This window comes from Penaeus monodon, chromosome 13 (genome assembly GCF_015228065.2).
Source record: "Penaeus monodon isolate SGIC_2016 chromosome 13, NSTDA_Pmon_1, whole genome shotgun sequence".
In the NCBI taxonomy this organism is placed as follows: domain Eukaryota; kingdom Metazoa; phylum Arthropoda; class Malacostraca; order Decapoda; family Penaeidae; genus Penaeus; species Penaeus monodon.
Genome location: NC_051398.1, coordinates 33,902,680 through 33,923,171, shown reverse-complemented (window position 1 = coordinate 33,923,171; position 20,492 = coordinate 33,902,680). Strand labels below are relative to the sequence as shown.

General features: G+C 46.9%; 1 protein-coding gene across 6 annotated transcripts in view; it reads left to right on the top strand.

Annotated features, from left to right (window-relative positions):
- Nucleotides 1–20,492, top strand: part of LOC119580250 (fibrous sheath CABYR-binding protein-like) — a 135,991-nt gene that overhangs the window by 3,855 nt on the left and 111,644 nt on the right. For 4 of the 6 annotated variants that reach the window (XM_037928294.1, XM_037928284.1, XM_037928283.1 and 1 more), the window contains exon 2: nt 12,980–13,223. In XM_037928294.1, the coding sequence (XP_037784222.1) occupies nt 13,014–13,223 (210 nt within the window). In that variant the 5' untranslated portion in view covers nt 12,980–13,013. Of the gene's footprint in view, nt 1–8,051; nt 8,075–11,863; nt 12,065–12,979; nt 13,224–20,492 lie in introns of those variants that run through there. The other 2 variants (XM_037928292.1, XM_037928291.1) reach the window with 2 other exon arrangements.

Below are 20,492 nucleotides of genomic sequence, written 5' to 3'. Positions count from 1 at the left end.
AAGTCTAAAGGATTGATCCTAAAACCCATAAAAATGATGAAGATATGACTTGAAAATCCCAATGATAATATGCTTCGCTTTTGGAAATTAGGGTAGCGGTACCAAGGCGTTTGTTATGGTTGTACTTCCTGTTTTGACATGGGCTTCGCGTTGCCGTGATGTCAAGCATCCGGGTCGTTTTTCGTTTTCTCAGGCTGACTTTCGGCTGTCTGTGTCTGTCATGTTCTTATTTTTTCCTTTGGTTTGTTTTCCTTCCTTTTGGTTTTTCTCAGTTTCTATGTCTTTATCTTGTTTTTTTTTTTTTACCATATCTCCTTCTATTTCTTCCCTTGTCTCTTTCTCCGTCGGTCTTGCAATCGGTCGAATGTCTCGGTTATCAACGTAAGTTATCGCAGTTAGTCATGAATTTCTTTTTAAAATAGCCATGAGTCTCTGCAAGAGATAAATTTGATAATATACAAAGCAGTAGTAACAAGCAATTGGCGTTTTGCAACGTCAATTGTATTCTAGCATTAAAATTAATAACTTCTTGCTTATTAATATACATACAGTGTTTTAATGCGTATTCAGTTGAGAAGTTACGGTGCCGACCCGAAAAGAAAGACGGTAACGAAGACAATGATTGGGAGAGAATATAAAGAAACTCGGCAGACGTAAGAGACAAAGAAAGGCTGCGAGTTGGGTGACCTTGGGGATGAGGCTGGGGGTGGGAGGGGTGGGTAGGGGTGGGGTGGGTAAGAGCCGGAGAGAGGGAGAGGGAGTGGGAGTGGGAGAGGGGATGTGATGCGGAGAGAAGAAAGGGGTAAGGAAGATTTGTGAGATGGTAATGTTTGGTGTTTAAATGTGGGAGAATGTGAAGCAAGTATGGGCCGACTGAGAGCCACGTTGAATAATACAGTGAAGATACAATTATGCCGTGGATTAACGTCCCTGCAACGGCGACTGTGTGAGCCTTGGATAGAGCCCTGGGTTTGTACGTGTGTGTGTGTGTGTGTGTGTGTGTGTGTGTGTGTAAGCGAGCAAGCAAGCGAGCCAGTGATTGATTTTTGTATTTCTTTCTTCGCTGTGCCTTTTTATTTTCTCTCTTGGTAGTAGGCAGATCTTGGCATCAAGTTACGTGTTAGAATCGCTACAATTCCATCTCTTGAGATTAGGGTTGTGCTTGATAGCGACAGCAGTCTTTTTTTTTTTACTTTACTAAATTTCCCACGAGACTGGGAAACCCAGCTCAAAACTATACCCGAACTTTGCATCTGTGTGAGTTTATTTATTACGTACACTTTTGTTCATTTCTGCACTTCGTTACTTTGGAAACACAGCGGGCATTTCCATGAATGTGACGTAATATTTGGTTGATCAGAATCCCCTCTGATCCTCCGGGCGTTCATCTGATACCAAGGAATGAAAGGAGTCTAGACGATCCGCACAAAGCAATTGAAAGGCTTTGCAAGTGGAACATTTCCCCACATTTTGTGCATTACCTCTGAAGCTTCCTTTGACCACAGTTATCTCTGGCTTCGTGGGCGTACATAGAGAAAGGAACCAGCACATGGAGGCCGGTACCGAGGCAGGCAGCCAAGGGTCGTGACAAGACCATGTTGGCCCGTTATGGCCAGCTTCATCAACCGCCCAACGATCCCTGGAGGCAGCCCCCCCCCCCTTCATTGCATGAGACCGTCGCTGCGAGGAGCTTACAAGTCCATTACTCGAGGCAGCAGATTAGTGCCGGTATTATGAGCTGTGTGAACTTTGATTGACCTTTTGTGGGCTCTCCGGTTAGCACAATCAGTGTTAGATTGAGCTAAGGAGCCGCTGCTAACAGGGTCGTGACTATAGGAGTTCGTGTAACTGCGGCCTGTCGGCGGATGGCTTTGTTGCTGTTGTGGTTTAAGTGAATAACTTTTAGGCACCCTCTCCTGTCAACCAAATCTAATTGTTCATTTGCGCCTGCAAATGTCCGATATCTGTTCTTTCTACAAAAAGCCTCTTTAACGAGCCACAAGCTCTTGGCTTCAATTACCAACGTCACCACCGACTCATGTCCATACAATAAACCACCTCGTTAACCCCTCCCCCCTCTTCCCTTTCCAAGTCGAATTATATGAACCGACCATCTAGCGTTTTTTTTCCTGCACAACTACAAGGCAACTTAACTATTGCTGTTGATGATAGCTTTATAACCCCAAAACCATAGCATATGGCACCACGCCATATGCTACGGTCAGTAGGCGTTTTGCTCTGCTTAAACCATATTTATATTACGCTCGTCGGGACAGCGCCATAAGGTCGCCTAAGCTAACAAAATAAGGCAGTGCTGTATGGGCATGTGAAAGGAGGGAGTTATAACAAGCGTCTTCTACCCTGTTGGCATAATAGTGAAGTCTTGGTTTAGTTTCATAAGAGTAGGTTTGTGCAATTGCAGTGAAGATAATGATAAAAACACTGAGGAATTAATGAGTGTGTGTGTGCAGCGTTATCAGATAAAGGTACTCGAGATGTCTTCTCCGATATGCTGATATGCGGGCAGTGGTAGTGTCTTTTTTTACTGTATGGTTTTCTCATGTGTGTGATATTTTCGTTAGTGCATTTGTCAGTTCAAATTAGGTTGCGTGCGATACCGTGAAGGAAGGACCCGTTATTATGTTGGAAAGTTCACTAATGTTCTTTATGTATTCTTTCGCTTTCGAGAATGACGTGGCAGTAATAGATTATTTGCCCATGATCAAAGGGTCCCAGACATTATGCAGACAGAGTAATTCTGATAAAATTGCGCGACTTTAATGAATCTCTACAGATTCTTTTTCTCCAATTTGTCTTCGAGTCAAGCCCGTTGGGTCTTAATGTATTTCATAGAATGATTCTTCTAGACCTTTCCCTGCTCGAAAATCCGGGCCTTTGCATCCAGCCCGACTGTCTTCATGCTAGCTTTGGGGTTCGGTATTAATTTAGTCAGTAATATCGTCTCTATACAACTCATCATCCAGTTTATGGCTAATGGAGGGCACGGATATTTACACGCAAGCAAAGCCATTGAAGTGAAACAAAGGTAAAGGTGATGTTATAACTTCATTGTAGGAACCCCAGACTTCATTGTAGGAACCCCAGAGAAAGCGAAGGGTGGGAAGTGGGAGCCGGGAAGGAAGGGCGAGTCGTGGAGGGTGATGTATGTGTGCTGACTTCTCGTGACGTAACACGCAAGTATGTATATCTTTGTTTACGTTTTGCAGGGCAGAGCTGCCGGCGAGGGTGGCACGGACTGGGATAGATCTAGGCGAGTGTAGGTTGCTACATCACTTCATTTAAATAATGAAATTGATGCGCAGGGCGTGATTCCAGGCACGTACCGTCATGTGGTCAAGGCATTTGTTTTGTTTGCCTCTGTAGGCACATGCATGACCGGAAATCGCGTCACCGGAAATGACGGCGATGTTAAAAGCCGACGACAAGGAGTGTTGGGGGGGGGGGGTGCAACGGAAAAGTATTAGGTTTTATGTCGCACATGACATTATATGCTTCTGTTCGCAGTGTGACATCTATAAAAATTAGACTGACGTGCATGTAAGCTCTAAAGATGTTGCAGGCGTGCAAGAGTGTGCCACGCGTGTTCTTATGGAGATTTGGAAAAGGAGTGAGATTTCATGTTAGAGCGGTTTGAGAAATTTAAAATGCTGTGCTGTCTGCTGTGACGGTCCATTGTTTGGCGGTAGTAATACAACTGGCTAGGAAATGTCTGTTTGGTGTCAAATTTCCTAAAGAGGATTAAAACATGATAAGTATCCGAATGGAAATTGAGTAATATACTTGTATTGTGAAATCGTAGATAACCTCTGATAAATAACGACAAAAAAAAAAAACTTGTGAAAGTGTATTACTTCAGATAATGATTTCTCCTAGAAGTCATGCTTTGTATATTAGACGTTTGGAAGATGTACAAATTAATATAGATCTTGTCAGCTAATTTCTTCAGGCGTTGATATCACGTTTTTTTTTAATTCTAGGAAAATGACTAAATGTCAGTTCGTCTTAGTGCGAGCGAATGTGACCTATAGGATGGAATGTGTGAGTAATACTCGAGTCGTTGTGAGGGTGTCGCTTCCTGTCTCAGGCTCATGAATGGAGCGCCTCACACCCGTGACTACTACGGCCGCTTATAGTAGTTGTTTGTTTGTTTTTCCTTTTAAAAAGTAAGATTGAGATCTTGAGTAAAATTATTGACGATGAAAGAACTCCCTCTTTTATGTGACCGGCAGTCGTCATCCCTTTTCCCCCAAAGCCCATCGCATTTCTAGACGCATACTTTCATAGTGGTAAAAGCGTGTCCTTGAAGAAATGCTTGCCACATGTTCATTTCAAGCCTTTCTTTGAAGACCATGATAACATGAAAATCTCCAGAGGCAGCTGCCACGGTCACGCACAGCATAGTCTCCTCCTTTTGCCTTTGGTTTCTTGTATTGTGTTGCTTTCTTTGCTCCCTCCTTTCTCCCTTCCATTCCCTTCCTTCATTCTTCACCCTTCCATTCCTCTCCCTTTACCCATCCGCCGTCCATCAGCCCGCAATTGCATTTCCCGAATTGCATTGGAAGGGAAGCGTTGCTAGCGATGTTCAGTGTTACTAAGGTAGACTATTCTAATTTAGGTGAGTAGGTCAAGTTGGCAGCTTGTTCCGATTGGCGTTAATTTGATCTGATCCGACTGATTGGTCTGGCGGTGTGTGGGGAGGAGGTGGGAGTGAGGGGAAGGTCGCGTATTGAATCACTATGGGATAATTAGGGTTACATTAAGAGTTACATTACGTTCTATTGGCAGTGGTTATTTGGTAATAAGGGCGGGATTGATATGTGAGTGGGCTTGTGATTAGCTCGTCAGATTTACGGTGATTAGATCCGGCGATTGGAGCGCGTTAAGGGCTCGTCGAAAGGTACTTGATTAAGGGACGGAGAATCGCCTCTCTTTTTCGGGCTGGGAAAGGAGCGCGGTCGATCGCGGTGAGTTTTAAGAGTGATAGCCAGGATCACCGAGAAAGAAATGACCGAAAAAGGTCTCGTGGCATTTTTGTATGGGTCGAACTTCTACGACGCTCCGGATTGAATCGCGAGGCTGCCGTCGATGGGTTGGACCGAAGCCAGGGCCGAGGCGCCGCGGCCAGGAGCGACTGTAAAAACCGGAATTCGGAAAAGCGAGGATTTCAAGACCTATGAACCGAATTTATATATGATTTATTAGACTCCGAGGATGGGCCGTATAAAGCTAGGGTGTAGGGAGACGTAGCAGTGATGAGGGGGGAATGGTTTTAGCGTGTAGCAGAGTCCTTGGATACGCGCTTCGGAAATTGCTTCAGGTTGGAGGTATGTCTCGACTGGTGTGCAAGAGTAGAGGGAAGGGTTGGGGGTGACATTGAAAGGGTGAAGGTGAGGGTATGTGGAGGCAGGAGGATAAGGAGTCCTTTGAATGTTGTTGTTCGTTGAAAATAATAATCCTGTTGCACGGTTTGGTTTGAAGCGTCAATGGTTTGGCCTTATTGTTTGCAAGGTTGTTTTTGAAATAGTGATATTCTGTAATTTCTCTTACCGAGTATTATGTGATTACCTAGTGATATAGATAAATCTGCAGTCTTCTTGTATTAATGCGAGGCAGAAAATTTACCTCTTTCTGATTTTCAAGCCGTGAGTTTACAGACGTGAAAGGATTTCCAAGATTTTTTCCAGTGTAGATAAGATGTAACGCCAGAGCCTGGCCCGGTCTTGGCACCGTCTCAGATTACGTCTCCCGTTACCCGGCTGTTACGTGCATCGCCACCTCACCACGTCAGGATTGTGACACTGCGCACGTCCTGAAAGTGGTAGTGACAAAACCTTTTCCGTGCGTTTCTTTGGGACACTTAATTTCTATATTCCGTTGTTCGAAGAAAAGCTTTTATCGAGGTTGAAAGGGAAGGCGCCGCTTCAGAATTTCACAAGTGAAACTGCGCACCCGGTCGGACTGACTTTGCTTAAATATTACAAAAGCCGCATGCGTACATACGCAGTACACGTTGGCAGGAAGAACGCGTTCCCTTGCTGCGTTCACGCCCTGACAGGAAAGTGTGTGTAACAAATGTCACGTAACTAATGAACTCTGTGCCCGTCCTGGGGAAACGCGCTCTGACGCAAACCGTTAATTCCCCTTTTTATTGTTTAACTTTATTAGATTTACTACTTACGGTGTTTGATCTCCTACTCATGCACGTCTCTTGCGCATGTGTATGCCTGAGCTTGGTTGCGTTCATATGTACATGCATGCCTGCTCGATGCTTTCTCTTACTGTTTGTCCTTGTGTTTCGGTTGTTTTTCAGCGAAGTTCGTTTTAGGCAAGGTACAAACACTGAGCATTTTTTTTCCAGTGCATTTAAGCAGATGAACATGGAACTGTCTTTGTGTGTGAGTTGCAGGGAGGTAGACAGTACTTTGATTCACTCAAAAGCTAACTTTTAAAAATGTCTTCCGTTGAAATTTGTAAATTGTCCATTTTGTTTATACAAACTTTACAGCAAACAGGTTTATGTAATTCGTGTTGAAATTTCTACGTCGTTCGTCGACCCTCGCACGGGGTCTCATAAGAGACGTAGCTATAATAATTTATAACATTTCACGTCATACTAATCAAACGGTGTGAATAACGAGCCAGCACGGCCGTTGTGTGGCCTAATGATTCAAATTCTCGTAGCCTTTCTCGCCACCTTAAAAGGGTTCCTGGGCCGAACGCTCCCCGCCTCGCTTCGCATTCCGGAAATGGCATTGGCCGTCATTCCACCTTACGGAATGCTCGTCCGTCTGCTTCTCGGAATATCCACCCACCTGGCAACACTTCCCCCATAAAAAAGGCGGGTACGCCCAGTAACCCGCGAGGAAGGCTGGCGTAGGCGTGGGTGGAGGTGAAAGGGTAGTGGGTGGAATCGTGTCGTCGGCGTCCTGGGTGTCGAAAGGATTAATAGCTGGCGCCTGTGAGTGTGTTCGAATGTGGCGCGTGGGAGGGATGGAGGCGGTCGGCGCCAGTGCTGACATGGGGCACGGATTGCGATGTAGGCCTAGAGCCTAGGGGGGCAGAGGACAGTCCTTTTAGTAGGGGCAGAGCGGTCACGATTTTATTTGTGATGAGTGAAATAGTAAGTTTGTTATGCTTTATTAAATCCATGTTTACTGGATTTCTGCTCACACGTGTGTCAAGACGAAGGAAGTAGATTCCTGCTTTCCTGCGTGTTGCTTGGTTTGTATGGTCATGCTGTGTGACTAGTTAGCCTACATGATTTTCTGTGTAACCCATTTGATGCTGTTTATAATTTTCAGTAGAATTAACCTTGCGGTCTGCTGATTAGTTTCCAAATGTATTTTTTCACGTTCTTCCTCTTAGTTCCTTTTCTTCATCGTGGTCGTCCTCATATCTCTATTTTCCATTGGTCTTCGTCCTACGCACCTTGCAATAACACATCCTTATATAGAAGTACTGTATCTGGCACTGTTATCCCGCATCCTACGCAGCGGCGCGTGAAGTGTGTAGGCGCTTCTGCTCGTGATGGAGGCGAGGGAATCGGGTCATGAGGGAGATAATGGATGATCAAGGGCACAGCGACAGCGGACATGGGCGAGGATGGATTTAGATAAGAATTGATTGCTCTTCGATCGCGCCGTCGCGACGTGGCACTCCAGTAGAAGGTCGATTATTTTTGGAATTTCCTTATCGCCGTTTCCGTTTTTTTTTTGTCCAAAGATTCGAGAGATACAGAAGCTGCTGGCCGGGGAAAGGGGGGGGGGCAGAGTGATAGTAATGGAGCCAAGGAACACGACACCGGAAGTGCCGGGGGATCGTAGTGTGTGACCCCCGAGGCTGAGTGAGCGGGGACGGGGAGGGGGCACTGAGCACGCCTGGTGCGGGCGAGTGGCACTTGTCCGCCGCCTGTGCCTCGTTGATTATCTGTGGGAGGGTGGGCTAGGGGGCCGGGGAGGGAAATCGCCCCTGCGCGTCATCTTGATTTGACTGTTGGCTCTTGTTTGTTAACCATCACTGCGCCACGAGAGGGTCTTTGTCTCTGCTTTTCCTGGTAAGGCTCGGATGGCCGCGCCCTTGAATTTGAACTGCGAATAATAACGTACAAGTCTCTGGGGACGTTATGATGTCAACTGTATTCCGATGCAGTTGACCCTTGAACACTGGCCGTAGTGTGTGAGTATGCTTTCACTACAGTATGAAACAAGATAGGGAATATGGCAGTGGTAGTGGCAAGTATGGCTATTTTCTCGTAGTGACTCGGGCGTGAACCTCGACCAAAAGGGAGTGCGCCAGAATGATTCCTTCTCCGAGGAAGAGACGAGGAGAAGACAGATGTGCGTCGGACAGCGCTCCTCCTTTCCTGAGAGATGACTCAGGCCGGATATCGCGCCCGGGAGCAGCCTTTCATTAGTACGTAGTCGCGATAAAGTATGGGGTTAGTTTTTGTCGCTATCTAGCACAGCGTTATAGAGAGAACAGTAGTCGCCATCTTATTTACGTCAAGATGTTATCACTGAAGGTATATTTTCATTCGGCTGTTTGTAAAGGAAACATGGGCGCTTGTGGTAGCTACACAGTTATATGTAGTATAAATTATATCTCTGTCGTTAGTTAATGAAGAAGTCTAACACTTTTGTCCCTGCCATTATAAGCTCGTTCTTTTATCTCGTGTGTGGGACGGAGCTACCCCCACCCCCGGCCGATTGGTCACTATCTTGGCTGGGCAATTTCCGGTTCTCATTGTCAACGCTTATCTGAAGTAGGCCCGCTGTATCTTATTATTCACTGCTTTAAATCTTTGTTTTTAACTCCTCAATTCTTGTACGTCACAGGTCTCTGACTTTACCATTCGCAACTCCTTTTTTTTTTCTTTTTCGCATTCGCTGTTGATGAAATGGGGATATAACTTATCCTTATCCCGGCTTGTGACTAAAGGATGTGGCATTTCCTTAATGACAGCTGCTGTTCGATTAGGTCCTAACAACAGTGGCATAGAGGTGTTTTTCTACCCATTGTATGTCTCCCCCTTCCTTCTCTCCTTTCCTTCTCTCCTTTCCTTCTCTCCCTCTCTCCCTCTCTCCCTCTCTCCTTCTCTCCCTCTCTCCTTCTCTCCCTCTCTCCCTCTCTCTCTCTCTCCCTCCTTCCCTCCCACCTCCCCCTCCCTCTCTCTCTCTCTCTCTCTCTCTCTCTCTCTCTCTCTCTCTCTCTCTCTCTCTCTCTCTCTCTCCTTCCCTCCCACTCCCCCCCTCCTCTCTCTCTCTCTCTCTCTCTCTCTCTCTCTCTCCTCTCTCCTCTCTTCTCCATCCTCCTTCTCTCTCTCTCTCTCCCTCCTCCTCTCTCTCTCTCTCTCTCCTTCCCTCCCCCCTCCCCCTCCCTCTCTCTCTCTCTCTCTCTCTCTCTTCCCTCCTCCCCCTCTCTCTCTCTCTCTTCTCTCTCTCTCTCTCTCTCCTCTCCTCCTCTCTCTCTCCTCTCTCCCCCCCCCTCTCTCTCTCTCTCTCTCTCTCTCTCTCTCTCCTCCCTCCCCCCTCCCCTTCCCTCCCACCTCCCTCTCTCTCTCTCTCTCTCTCTCTCTCTCTCTCTCTCTCTCTCCTCTCTCTCTCCTTCCCTCCCACCTCTCCCTCTCTCTCTCTCTCTCTCTCTCTCTCTCTCCTTCCCTCCCACCTCCCCCTTCCCCGCCTGCATTGAGTCTTCCTCTGAGCATAACGCCGACCACAGCCGCTCGTCTTCGTACTCATCGACTCGCTTTCTCGCTTTCTCGCAGCGGAAGGAAAGGCGCCGCTCATAGCCACCGTCGACGCCAGCGGTGACACCCCGCCGGGTGGCTTTGTATGCTTCCTGTGTAGCTCTGAGTACAGCCACACTACGTATCCTTCCTGCGTTCCGGTCCTCCCTACTCCCCATTTTCCCTCGCTTCCCCTCCCTCTCTCTCTCCCTTTCTCCCTCCCTCCCTCCCTCTCCCTTCCTCCCTCCCTCCCTCTCCCTTCCTCCTCCCTCCCTCTCCCTTCCCTCCCTCCCTCCTCTCCCTCTCCCTCCCTCCCTCCCTCTCCCCCTCCTCCCTCTCCCTTCCTTCTCCCTTCCTCCCTTTCTCCCTCCTCTCTCCCTTCCTCCCTCCTCCCTCTCTCCCTTCTCTCCCTCCCTCCCTCTCTCCCTTTCTCCCTCCCTCCCTCCCTCCCTTCCTCCCTCCCTTCCTCCCTCCCTCCCTCCCTTCCTCCCTCTATCCTATTACGCCCTTCGTTGGTGCTCTCACTCGCGCGTTCTAGGTCACTTTTTTTATTCTCCAATTTTCCTTTTGCGTTTTAATTTGCAGTTCTGTTCTTCGATTTAGCTTCCCCTGATAATATATCCGACGTTGATCTTCGGTAAACTTTTCTACCTTCTCGTCTCGTCTCGTCCCCCCCGGGCTTTAATTTTTTCCTGGTCGAGATAAACTTATTCCGGAGTTAAATTGGAAGTTAAATGAAACTCCGTGAAAGGAGAGGAGAGGAGACGCCGTGAATGATGTTTTGGGAAACGGTGGACGCGATGTTTTATAGTATATATGTATGCTTATATTTTCCCCCTCCCGTACCCTTACCCATACCCTTATACATATACATACATACATACATACAATTGTGCACATACATACATACATACATACATACATACATACATACATACATACATACATACCACGTGTGATTGCGTTTGTCTGTCTCTGTCTGTGTGTGTCTGTCTGCGTGTCAGTGTCTGTATGTGTGCAGCTTGCAGTCGTACACGCCCCCGAGGCTGGTGTCGTTTTGTCTGGCTGTGCATGTGAAGTGGGTCCGCCCTAGGCTGCTATCGCTTTTATTTCCTGAGGGAATCGCTCGCTTCACTTTGCCATATTTCCCCCGGGTGTTTTAATGCGTTTTGATGGCAGGTTTTCCTTTGGAGATGAGCAGCTGATGGCTTTGTTTTAAGGATGATTATTAATCGCGTGATCAGGGAAATACTTGTGGGGACGTAATGATTATCACTTCTTGCATGTGATTGCTGCGAGTAGCGAAGTAAACATGTGACGACGTTTGAAATGAGACGAGGGTCCGAAACGCTAATGATGTGGAACAATAATGAGTCTGTTCCATCTGCCTTGGCGCAGAGTGACGGCCGAGTGACAGGTGTGGGCTGGCGATTCGGGCGAGGGGCAACAGCTGCTGTTTGAGCGCTGCTGCGGCCGTAATCAACAGGTGTTTCACGTGTTAGATCACCAACGCGAGGGTAGCGTCTCTACCATCCCACCACTACCGCTGTCGTCACTAACCGACTGTGATATACAGTACTTACGCGTGAGTTTTTTGTAGGTGTCATATGAATTAATGGATGGATTAACTGGTACAGTAGATTTTGATCGAGAATGTTTATCATTAAATATATTGTAGAAAGATGCGTACAGTGTATTTTTTGCGTGCCCTGGTCAGCATCCAGCAATTAACTTTTGTTAATTTCAAATTAATATTGCGTTGTAGTTCATTTTAGCCTTTTAAAAATGTATTATCGAAAATAATCACATAATGCAAAATAAGTTCTCGACTTTTCGCTTCATTTTTCATTAGAATCACAATAAGATTCTAGAGGTGCCACATGGAAACGCCATTTATATATATATACATCTTTTCTCCAATTGTGTAAACCATCTTTGCACGGACAAACATGGATACATGCACACAGCAGAGCATTCGGATCGGACGTGCATGAAATACTTGCCACATTTAGCGCATAGCTGAGGTTACCCACAGTGAATGGTGCGGAGTGTGCCTTGCACAAGAGGTGATAGGCCACTTACTCATTGGCTCGGTGACTCACCTGGCGGTCGGCGCGTCTGTGATTCGGGAGTGGCGTAGTGCGAGTGAGTGAGCGTGCGTAGTAGTGCGAGTGGCGAGAGCGGCCGGTAGTGGGCGTGTGGATTAATATAATTTGAGACCATAAGATCAGTCCCTTTGATGTGATTTCAGAAAAAAAAGTGTGATACAGCTGTGGATAACGCTTTTACTTGACTATCAGTTAGATACATTTGTACAAGGTTTGTATTTGCCATTTTTTTTCTAATATCTTTTTTTGCTGGATTTGGTGTTGAATTGTATTTGAGTCGTTGATTCATGTGTTCATAAGCACATTGGTCCTTAATTTACTCGAATTGTCTTCTGAGTTTCACATTTCTAACTTTTGCTGGCCGAAGTATTTTGGGATGTGGAGTTTCGGTTTTGCTCGTACAGATAGACTGTGTTTGCCCCTTGAAGCGATGGAACTGTCTCGTCTTATCTATTATTTACAGGTGAACTCTCCAGCACCTCTGCCTCTTACGCAAGGCTTTGCTATTAGCTCTTTGTCCCACGCATTTTTTTTTCTCTTACTCATTTTCCGTTCCTTTCCACCGCCTCTTCCACCTCTTCCACAGCGATTGGTTTTGTCGCAGATGAGATCTCCGTTTGGCAGATGAATGTGCCTTCAGGTTATTTTTGTTCTTTTTTTCGTGAAGATGCAAATTATTCACTTGACTTTGGAATTAAAACAAAAAATGGAGAGAAACGAGGCGGGTGCCCAGTCAGAAAACCCATTTTTCTTGCTCGCACTTAGAAAAATGTCGAACCCTTATTTTCATGCTAGGTTATTCATTGGAGGAAAAGCTTCTTGTGTAAAATAAGGGTATTGTATGTATATGTATGTATTGTGTGTATATTTGCGTAGGCCTAAAATAATATATGTTTGCGTGTGGTAATGAAAGATAATGTTTACAAATTTGTGATCGCTTGTGTGTGTGTGTGTGTGTGTGTGTGTGTGTGTGTGTGTGTGTGTGTGTGTGTGTGTGTGTGTGTGTGTGTGTGTGTGTGTGTGTGTGTGTGTGTGTGTGTGTGTTCAAAATTTCAGATTTATTTCTGTTTGAAAATGAATTATGACATAGTGCGATTATTGACACGCCTTCTTTCTTCTCCCGCAGTTAAAAAAGAACCAAACCACACACACACATCACCATGGGTATCCGCCACTCCAAGAAGTCCGTCGACATCCAGTCCAGCCCCAAGAAGAACGGCAGCACAGAGACCGAAGTCAAGGTCAAGGAGCTGACCGAAGACGCCCCCGTGAAGGCCGAAGACGCCAAGAGCGGAGAGACCATCGAGGAGGTGGCTGAGAAGACCGCGGCCCCCAATGGCGACGCCACAGCGGAACAGACGCAGGTCGAGGTGAGTACCATCTCGGTGCCCGGTGTTCGAAGGATGGGTAAGCGTTGAGGGTAGGGCTGTGGGTTAAGGGTAGGGCCTGAGGTTTAAGGCTGAGGGTTGAGAGTAGGTACTAAGGTTAGGGTGAGGGTTGGCAGGCAGTCGAGAGAGAACGCGAGCCAGACGCGTCCTCTGGTTGACGCTGTGAATCGGGATGAGGAGAATCTCGCTTGGAATATTCTCAGTGGGATTTGTGTATGAAGGGGAGCCGGCTTGTTTGGAAGGAGGCTGGCAGTGCAGCAAATATTGATTTTCCTCTTTACATTTGTGAACAGAAGATTATTTGTACATGAATTTTCTTTGCATAAGAGCGTTTGCGTTCTGTGATTGCTGTGGATGTGATCATCTATCTGTCTTGACCCCCATCCCGTGTCTTCCCTGACGCCCTCCGACGGAGCAGTGCTTTCTCGTGGCCTCCCGCACGTAGGCGGGAGACGAATGGCGGGTTAATTACGTGCGGCCGCCCGAGCCATCCTTCCCAGCCTCTGATCGTAGGACCGCGTTGCTCAGGAATGTCTTCCGGAGATACTCTTCCTTTGCCGGTGAAGGAGGCGGCGGCGGCGGGTCGGGGAACTCCTCACGTTCCGCGAGGGAGAGCTGGAAACGCCCTCGGGTCACCATTGTTGCAGGGTGTTGCACTGTTGCATTGCGTGAGAAAGTGAAAGTTTGTCTTGATCTTCGACTTGTGTGAGAGTCGAAGGGCATAACGATAACGCGTGAAAACTGCACATAGAGAAGCAAAATATTAATGCCTCCACGCCATTTTTCCTTCTTTCTTGCGTCCAGTTCCTTATTTACGTCATTTTTATTGTTTCCTTCGCTTTACAAGCCATCCACCGAGCAGAAGGGCGTGAAAAGGCCCCATCGGTTCGCTGACCGATTGGGCGAAAGTATAAAACTATGCGGAGTTCTCTGGGGTCGCAGGGAACACCGAATGATTAAAACCAGATTGGGTCCTTTCATCCGTGGCCCGATTCGATCCTCCAGGGCTCAGCTTTGTCCGCGTAGGTGCCACCTGCTTGTAAAGCAAACCGAATCAACGTTTCAGCACCGCAGAAAAAAATCGTATACAAACCTATATTTACCTTATTGTATTCAAACGCCGCAATTATCGTTACTTATCTACTTGTGTTCTCTCTAAACCAGGTGGTGCTTGATACTCTCCCTCCCCCTCCCCCCCTCCCCCTCCCTTCCTCCCTCTCTCTCTGGCCCTATCCAAGTGGAGCTTAGCGACTATAGCCACGTCCACCGCGATTTTCTAATCAAGCATAAGCATCTTATGCCCTTAGCTGTCAAGAAGCATTATTAATGGCGATGTTGATCAGGGGTAATCCCTAGAGGCTGGCTCGTGACCATGCCACCATACATTATACAACCTCATCTCCACGCCCCTACACCCCCACCACTCACGCCCATATGCTCGGCCCCCCCCCCTCATAACGTCCTCTTTTAGGGGTCAGATGGCGTGGCTGGAATTAGCCTGACAGTGAATGGGGATTTAGGTTGGAAGTTATGGTGACAGAAGATGCTTGAGGCGAGGGAGACCGTGCTAAAAGGGCGCATTGAGATGGGCATCGGCGTGGGTGGAGCTGTATGGTACCAAATGTGGATAATGTACTCTCGTCGTCCTGGTTAGTGTGCCCCTTCTCACGCCGGCCGAGCGAGTGTTTGGCGATGAAATGCCGCGACACTTGGGACATTCCTATGCTAATCCTGGGTTCCGGAGATGCCAGGCCCCGACGTGAGGCGAACGCGGGACGAACAGCGGCTGGAGCCGAGGCTAAGAGGGGTCAGAAGCGTCAATTTGTCTTCTCGCATCGGAGTATTTTCTTCTCGTGTTACTTTCGTTTCCTTTTCGAGTATTATTTATATATATATATATATATATATATATATATATATATATATATATATATATATATATTATATATATATATATATATATATATTTTTTTTTTTTATAATTTATTTATTTATTATTTTTTATCTTATTTTATTTTTTTTCCATCACCGTTATCATATTAACAGTGTTTGTGCTTTCCATCGCGCACATGTTTTTTTTACATCTTGGGGATTTATCTTGGCATATCGCAAGTAGTCTGCGAACACCTGTGCTTCGCTCCCTTTTAAAGGTACCTCTCGCTTACCTTTTTACAGCCTCTCCGGCGCTATCCTTAGACCGTCCACTGTCCGCCTGCAGACATTCTGGCCAGGAATCTCGTGTCCTTCGGGAAGGAACCGGCCGCCAGACCCACCCATTTCTTTCGTTGCCCATCCGCGCGCCTACCTGTTGCACCCTTGCATGTGCCTCATTTGTCTCACCTGTGCTTTTCGGTCGAGTATTTTCCTTCAAGGGTAGTGAATTATGTATAGCCAGGTGCAGTTTTTCTTCGCAGAAAAGATGTTCTTTCATTTAGATTTCAGCGATTTTCCCAGAGAAGCTTTGGTTGTGATTCCATGTCCATCTAGTGGAACGTTGCCGTATCAGTTGTGGTTTTTCGTCCACCACGACACGATAACCCTCGAGGCCAGGGATCCTACCGCGCTGTTGTGGCACGTGTGGCTTGGCGGAGGAGGGGGGGGCGAGGGGGTATTGCTGCCTGCGTGGCTGAAGGGTGAGAGGTTGCGAGGTCGTTACGTCATGGCATGCATCTCGTTGCTCAGCAGATGGCAGGGTTACGTGGACTTCCTTGTGTGTAGGAGGTAAGTTCAGAAATTATGATCATTGTTTTGAGAAGCTCCTGCTGCCGCAACATACCCGGCGTTGGTACGAACAGTCTTCGAGTCCGTCATCATGCCCTTTTCGCTGCCGTGTTCTGCACACCGCGGCTCCGGTATCTCCACCGCTCCAGGGAGATACCTGGATGAAATAGGAATGGCCCTCGTAATTCTTGCAAAGATCTAACCCGTCTTCCTTTGCATATATTATGCATAGTTAACTAGTGCCTGGAGCAAGGGGCTTCTAGGACTAGGATAAAACTCAATAGGTCCATGTTTCGGGCATCACAGATAAGATCGGGTAAATGTCACCTTGGTATGAAGGCCAGGTATTGGGCGAAACAAAAAGTTCAGACCGCCTTTTTTGCGGGCAGGACAGGGCAGCAGCTGTGTATGGTCCTGGGCTTGGTAAGAGACATGCTGATTCACAAACAAATACCTGAGCGTGAGCTGCATCTGTTGCAGTTTACGGGATGTTTTGAGGTGCAGATGGTAAGTTCTTGCTTTGGCAGCTGGTCGTCTTGCCCGAAGGCCTCTTGTATATTGGTATCATCGGTACCAGGCTTTGTGCAGCTGCTCGTGGCAAAAAAGGCAAAAAGTGGAAAGGTGAAGAGGGGTCTGTGAGGCCTAAAGTGGTCCTTATGACATGATTGTTCAACAGTGCGATTAAAGAGCACTGCGAAGAGTAGTAACTTCAGTGTAAGCGCGCTAGAAATTAGCAGAGGATTTCATAAGGACAGTTGATTTTACAATTTTGATTATATCCTCATTTCGAAATTCAATTGGATCTTACGCTTTCTTTAAAGCTTGTATTTTGACTCCATATTTAATTAAAGGAACTTGACCCTGAGTGCGATAAGCTATTCTGTGATGTGATTAGTTGATCGCATGTGTTATCTGTATCTCCATCTGCTGCGGTGTCACTTCATTTGATTTGTATATGGGGTTAGTATGTAAATGACGTGTAATACATACATGACCATTGTGCAAACCATGTCTGTATGTTAATGGCTGGTTAATCGGCTCTCCAGACCACGTGGGGCGTGCTGAAAGCTTTACACTATATCATAATCTACCAGTACATTATACTTATGTTTACTTATTTCCCAGATCATTAAATCTCTGATGATTTTATCCTTCGCATCTGTGGAGACCTTGTAAAACCACCACGTGTTCCAAGTGACCACCTGCTTGCATTGTAGGATTGACAAATATCTGCATGATATGAATCTTTCATTATTCGCAACTGTACAGGAAGGACAATGACGCAAGTAACATATAGAAAATACAGATTATTTTGTATTCTATATTCTTTATTACGGTATACATTTTTATGCATATCTGACCAAGGTGGCAAAGTTTTTACGTATCTCCCGCGCAGATGGGAAAGCGAACGAGGAGCAGCCAGGCTGAGCGAGCAGCGATTTGCAAGATGCTGCTCATCCTGTCGGGCAGCGAAGGAAGGGGTTGGGTGATGTGATGGTATATTAACAGCTGAGCTATTTACAGATATACAAAAAGCCTATGTTTATCTGTTAGTTATTATTTACCATTTATTTATTTGAAAGAGTAAGGTGTAGGGTCTTGGGAGTGCGTCAGGCGTCGTCGAGGGGAGTCGATTGTGGACGCGAGATTTGGAATACGTGCACAACGAGGCTCAAACCACGGATGCTGAGGATTCCAGTGTCGTGTTTTTGTGGCCTCACACGAGGATCACGTAAATCTTTCGAATTGGCTTTGTCTGGATTAATTTACTCAAAGTGAACGGAGGAGAGGAGACGTCGAATTGTCGTATAAAGTGAATGACACTTTACACACCCGGCTGATAAACCGACGAGACTCCAGGCTGCCTTTGATGGCCAGAAATGTCAAGACCATGGTGTCTGTGTGTCTGTGTCTTTGGGTTTGGGTGTGTGCGTGCGTACGCGCGCGGTTGACAAGCTTGGGACAAATTTTATAAAGAAAAAAGAATAGAGGGCTGTAACCACAAACGAGAAACAAGGCTAGAACGCCTGTATTGAATGTCACAGGTACCCTTATCTTAGTCACTCTAACGAAGTAGAACAGAGGAATATGGAAGGGGAAGAGGAAATGGAGAGGAGGAAAGAAAGAAACGAAACCAAGGGAAGTCGGTTCGAATTGACCAGGGACACTAGGAATTTAATTAGTGCAAAACTTTATTTTGATCGTGAGCAAAGTCCGTGTTATGATAAGATCCCGAGGCAGCCTGGGCGAGCGCGGGAGCCAGGCAAGCAGGCAGGCAGGGAAGGAGTGGCAGGGGTCGTCAACCACGAGGTCATCGCGAGCATTTGCTACAATCTTCACCCTGGCGCGCTGTGATTTTTTTTTTAGGGGGGGAGGAGGGGGGATCTTCAAAGTGTGGGGCTAGTTTTACGTAAGTGGAGGGGGGGGGGGATATTTCGTAGGTCGATTAGCAGGCTGTTGATGATTGTAGGTAATATTGGATGCCAGAAATGTATGAGCTCAGAAAAGTATACTAATGGAGGCGCGAATGTATTGTTGCAGTGATTGATGTGTTTTTGCTGCCCCGGGCGTGCCTGCGAGGAGACATTGAAGATATATATATTTTTTTTTTTAGTATACTACAGTTTACCCTTGACGTGCCCGCATCCACTCATTAGCGGCACTTACTGGGCTGCTGTCCTGCATAACTTGAGGAGGCACGCAGCCCTCGCCAGCCTCGAAGCCGCCCTCCCGCCGTACCCGCCCACGGGCTTTCCTCCCCACCCCCCGCTTCTCGTCTTTCCACTAGACTTTATATTTTTCCCCCTCTCCCCTCTTTCCTTCCTTTTTGTATTCCTCGCTAATACCTACGGGGCTTTTGGTCTTCCTTTTCCTGTGTAATAATAGACTTGTCCCGTGTCCTTCGGTGAGCGGAAGGGCGCGAACGAGGCGAGTTGGAGACACAGCGAAACCACGCCCTCTTCAGCTTAAGTATCAGACGCGTTGATTTGCCAATATTCACTATTCCCACACTCGCCTCGCGGCAGGGCAGAGTAGCGAACACTGCGTAATGACAGTCCTACAAACCTAAAAAAAAATAGGCCTATGCGAAATTTATCACGATATTCCTACCCTTCTCTACAGCCGTAGAGTTCCTTATCACACGAGAGACGGTCGTTGGACACAAATTGTAGGCCCATAGAGACGCACAATACAGTTATTATCAGCAGTATATTACTACAACAGCGCCTGTGGGCCTCGGGTTATCGCCAACCCTATTCCCATCGCCCGCGGCCCCTGAAGACGGGTCTCGTCGCCGCTCTTTTGAATTATTCACCGTCAGGTAATAAAGTGATTCGGCACACGATCAGCCGATGCCGCCCGAATAGCTGCCGCTTTTTTTTTTCCTCCAGTGGACCGTGTTTGTAGTTGGCTTCGATCGGGTCACGCCGGAGCGCCGGCCCCTTTTTATGACGTGGAACATCAATGTCGGAATGGAAGCAAGTTTTTTTTGTGTGCTTGTAACGGTTTTTTTTAATAAATTTTATAGCTTAGGCTTATCCCGGTGGTAGCGTAGGCCGGCCGAATGGATCTGGGTTAGGTATTTGATTTATGGCTAATGGCTTTGGTGGCCATTGTTCCATCCATCCTTGTGTATCTTCCCTTAAGGAATGATATTTATTACGCCGGAAACTCTATACCGTCACAGCGGTCCTCCCCCTTTTTAAAGAAATATGACCAGAAAGTTGTGTTTACTTCATGTTTATTGCTTGGCCATGAGCCATTTTTTGTCTTTTTTGTTTGCTTTTGTTTCTCAGTTCTTTTGTTTTATTCTCTGGCGGAGAAACCGGTTCGTAAGTATGTTTTCCTTTCCGGGTGTTGCTCAGTCCACCTTGTGCGAGGCAGCGCTTCTGATGTCTGCTAATCTTGCCATTTTTATCCACGTTCCGTAAAATGGTGACTTGCCACTCTGCTCTCTTTTATCATTGCTTAATATTTGTTTTCCTTTTTTCAAACTTTACTGTCATTTTTCCACTGCTATTGTTCGTGATTTCCTTTCCAGTCCGCCATTATTATTTCCCTTCTCGCTTACTCCCTCGTTTATCACTCTTCTCCCATCACCCATCCCTTCCCCATTTTCCACATTCCATCCTCATTTTTTCCTTTCCTCTTTGCTCCTTCCATCTTCCTTCGCTTTCTCCTCTTCCACATTCGTTGTTCTCATCCTCCTTCCCTTTTCTCCTCCCGTCCTCCCCCTCCTCCTCATTCTCCTCCCCCTCCTCCTCATTCTCCTCCCCCTCCTCCTCATTCTCCTCCCCCTCCTCCTCATTCTCCTCCCCCTCCTCCTCATTCTCCTCCCCCTCCTCCTTTTCATTTTTCTTCCTTTCTTTATCTTCCTCTTCCCTTTACTCTCCTCTCACTCCCACTCTGGACCCCTAACCCCCCCCCCCACTCATAGTAGTTAAAGGACGATTGTGTGTAATCGTGAAAGACGAGGGGGGAGGAGACGAGAGGGGGTTGGGGTGGGCGAGTGGGTTAAGGGGGGTGGGG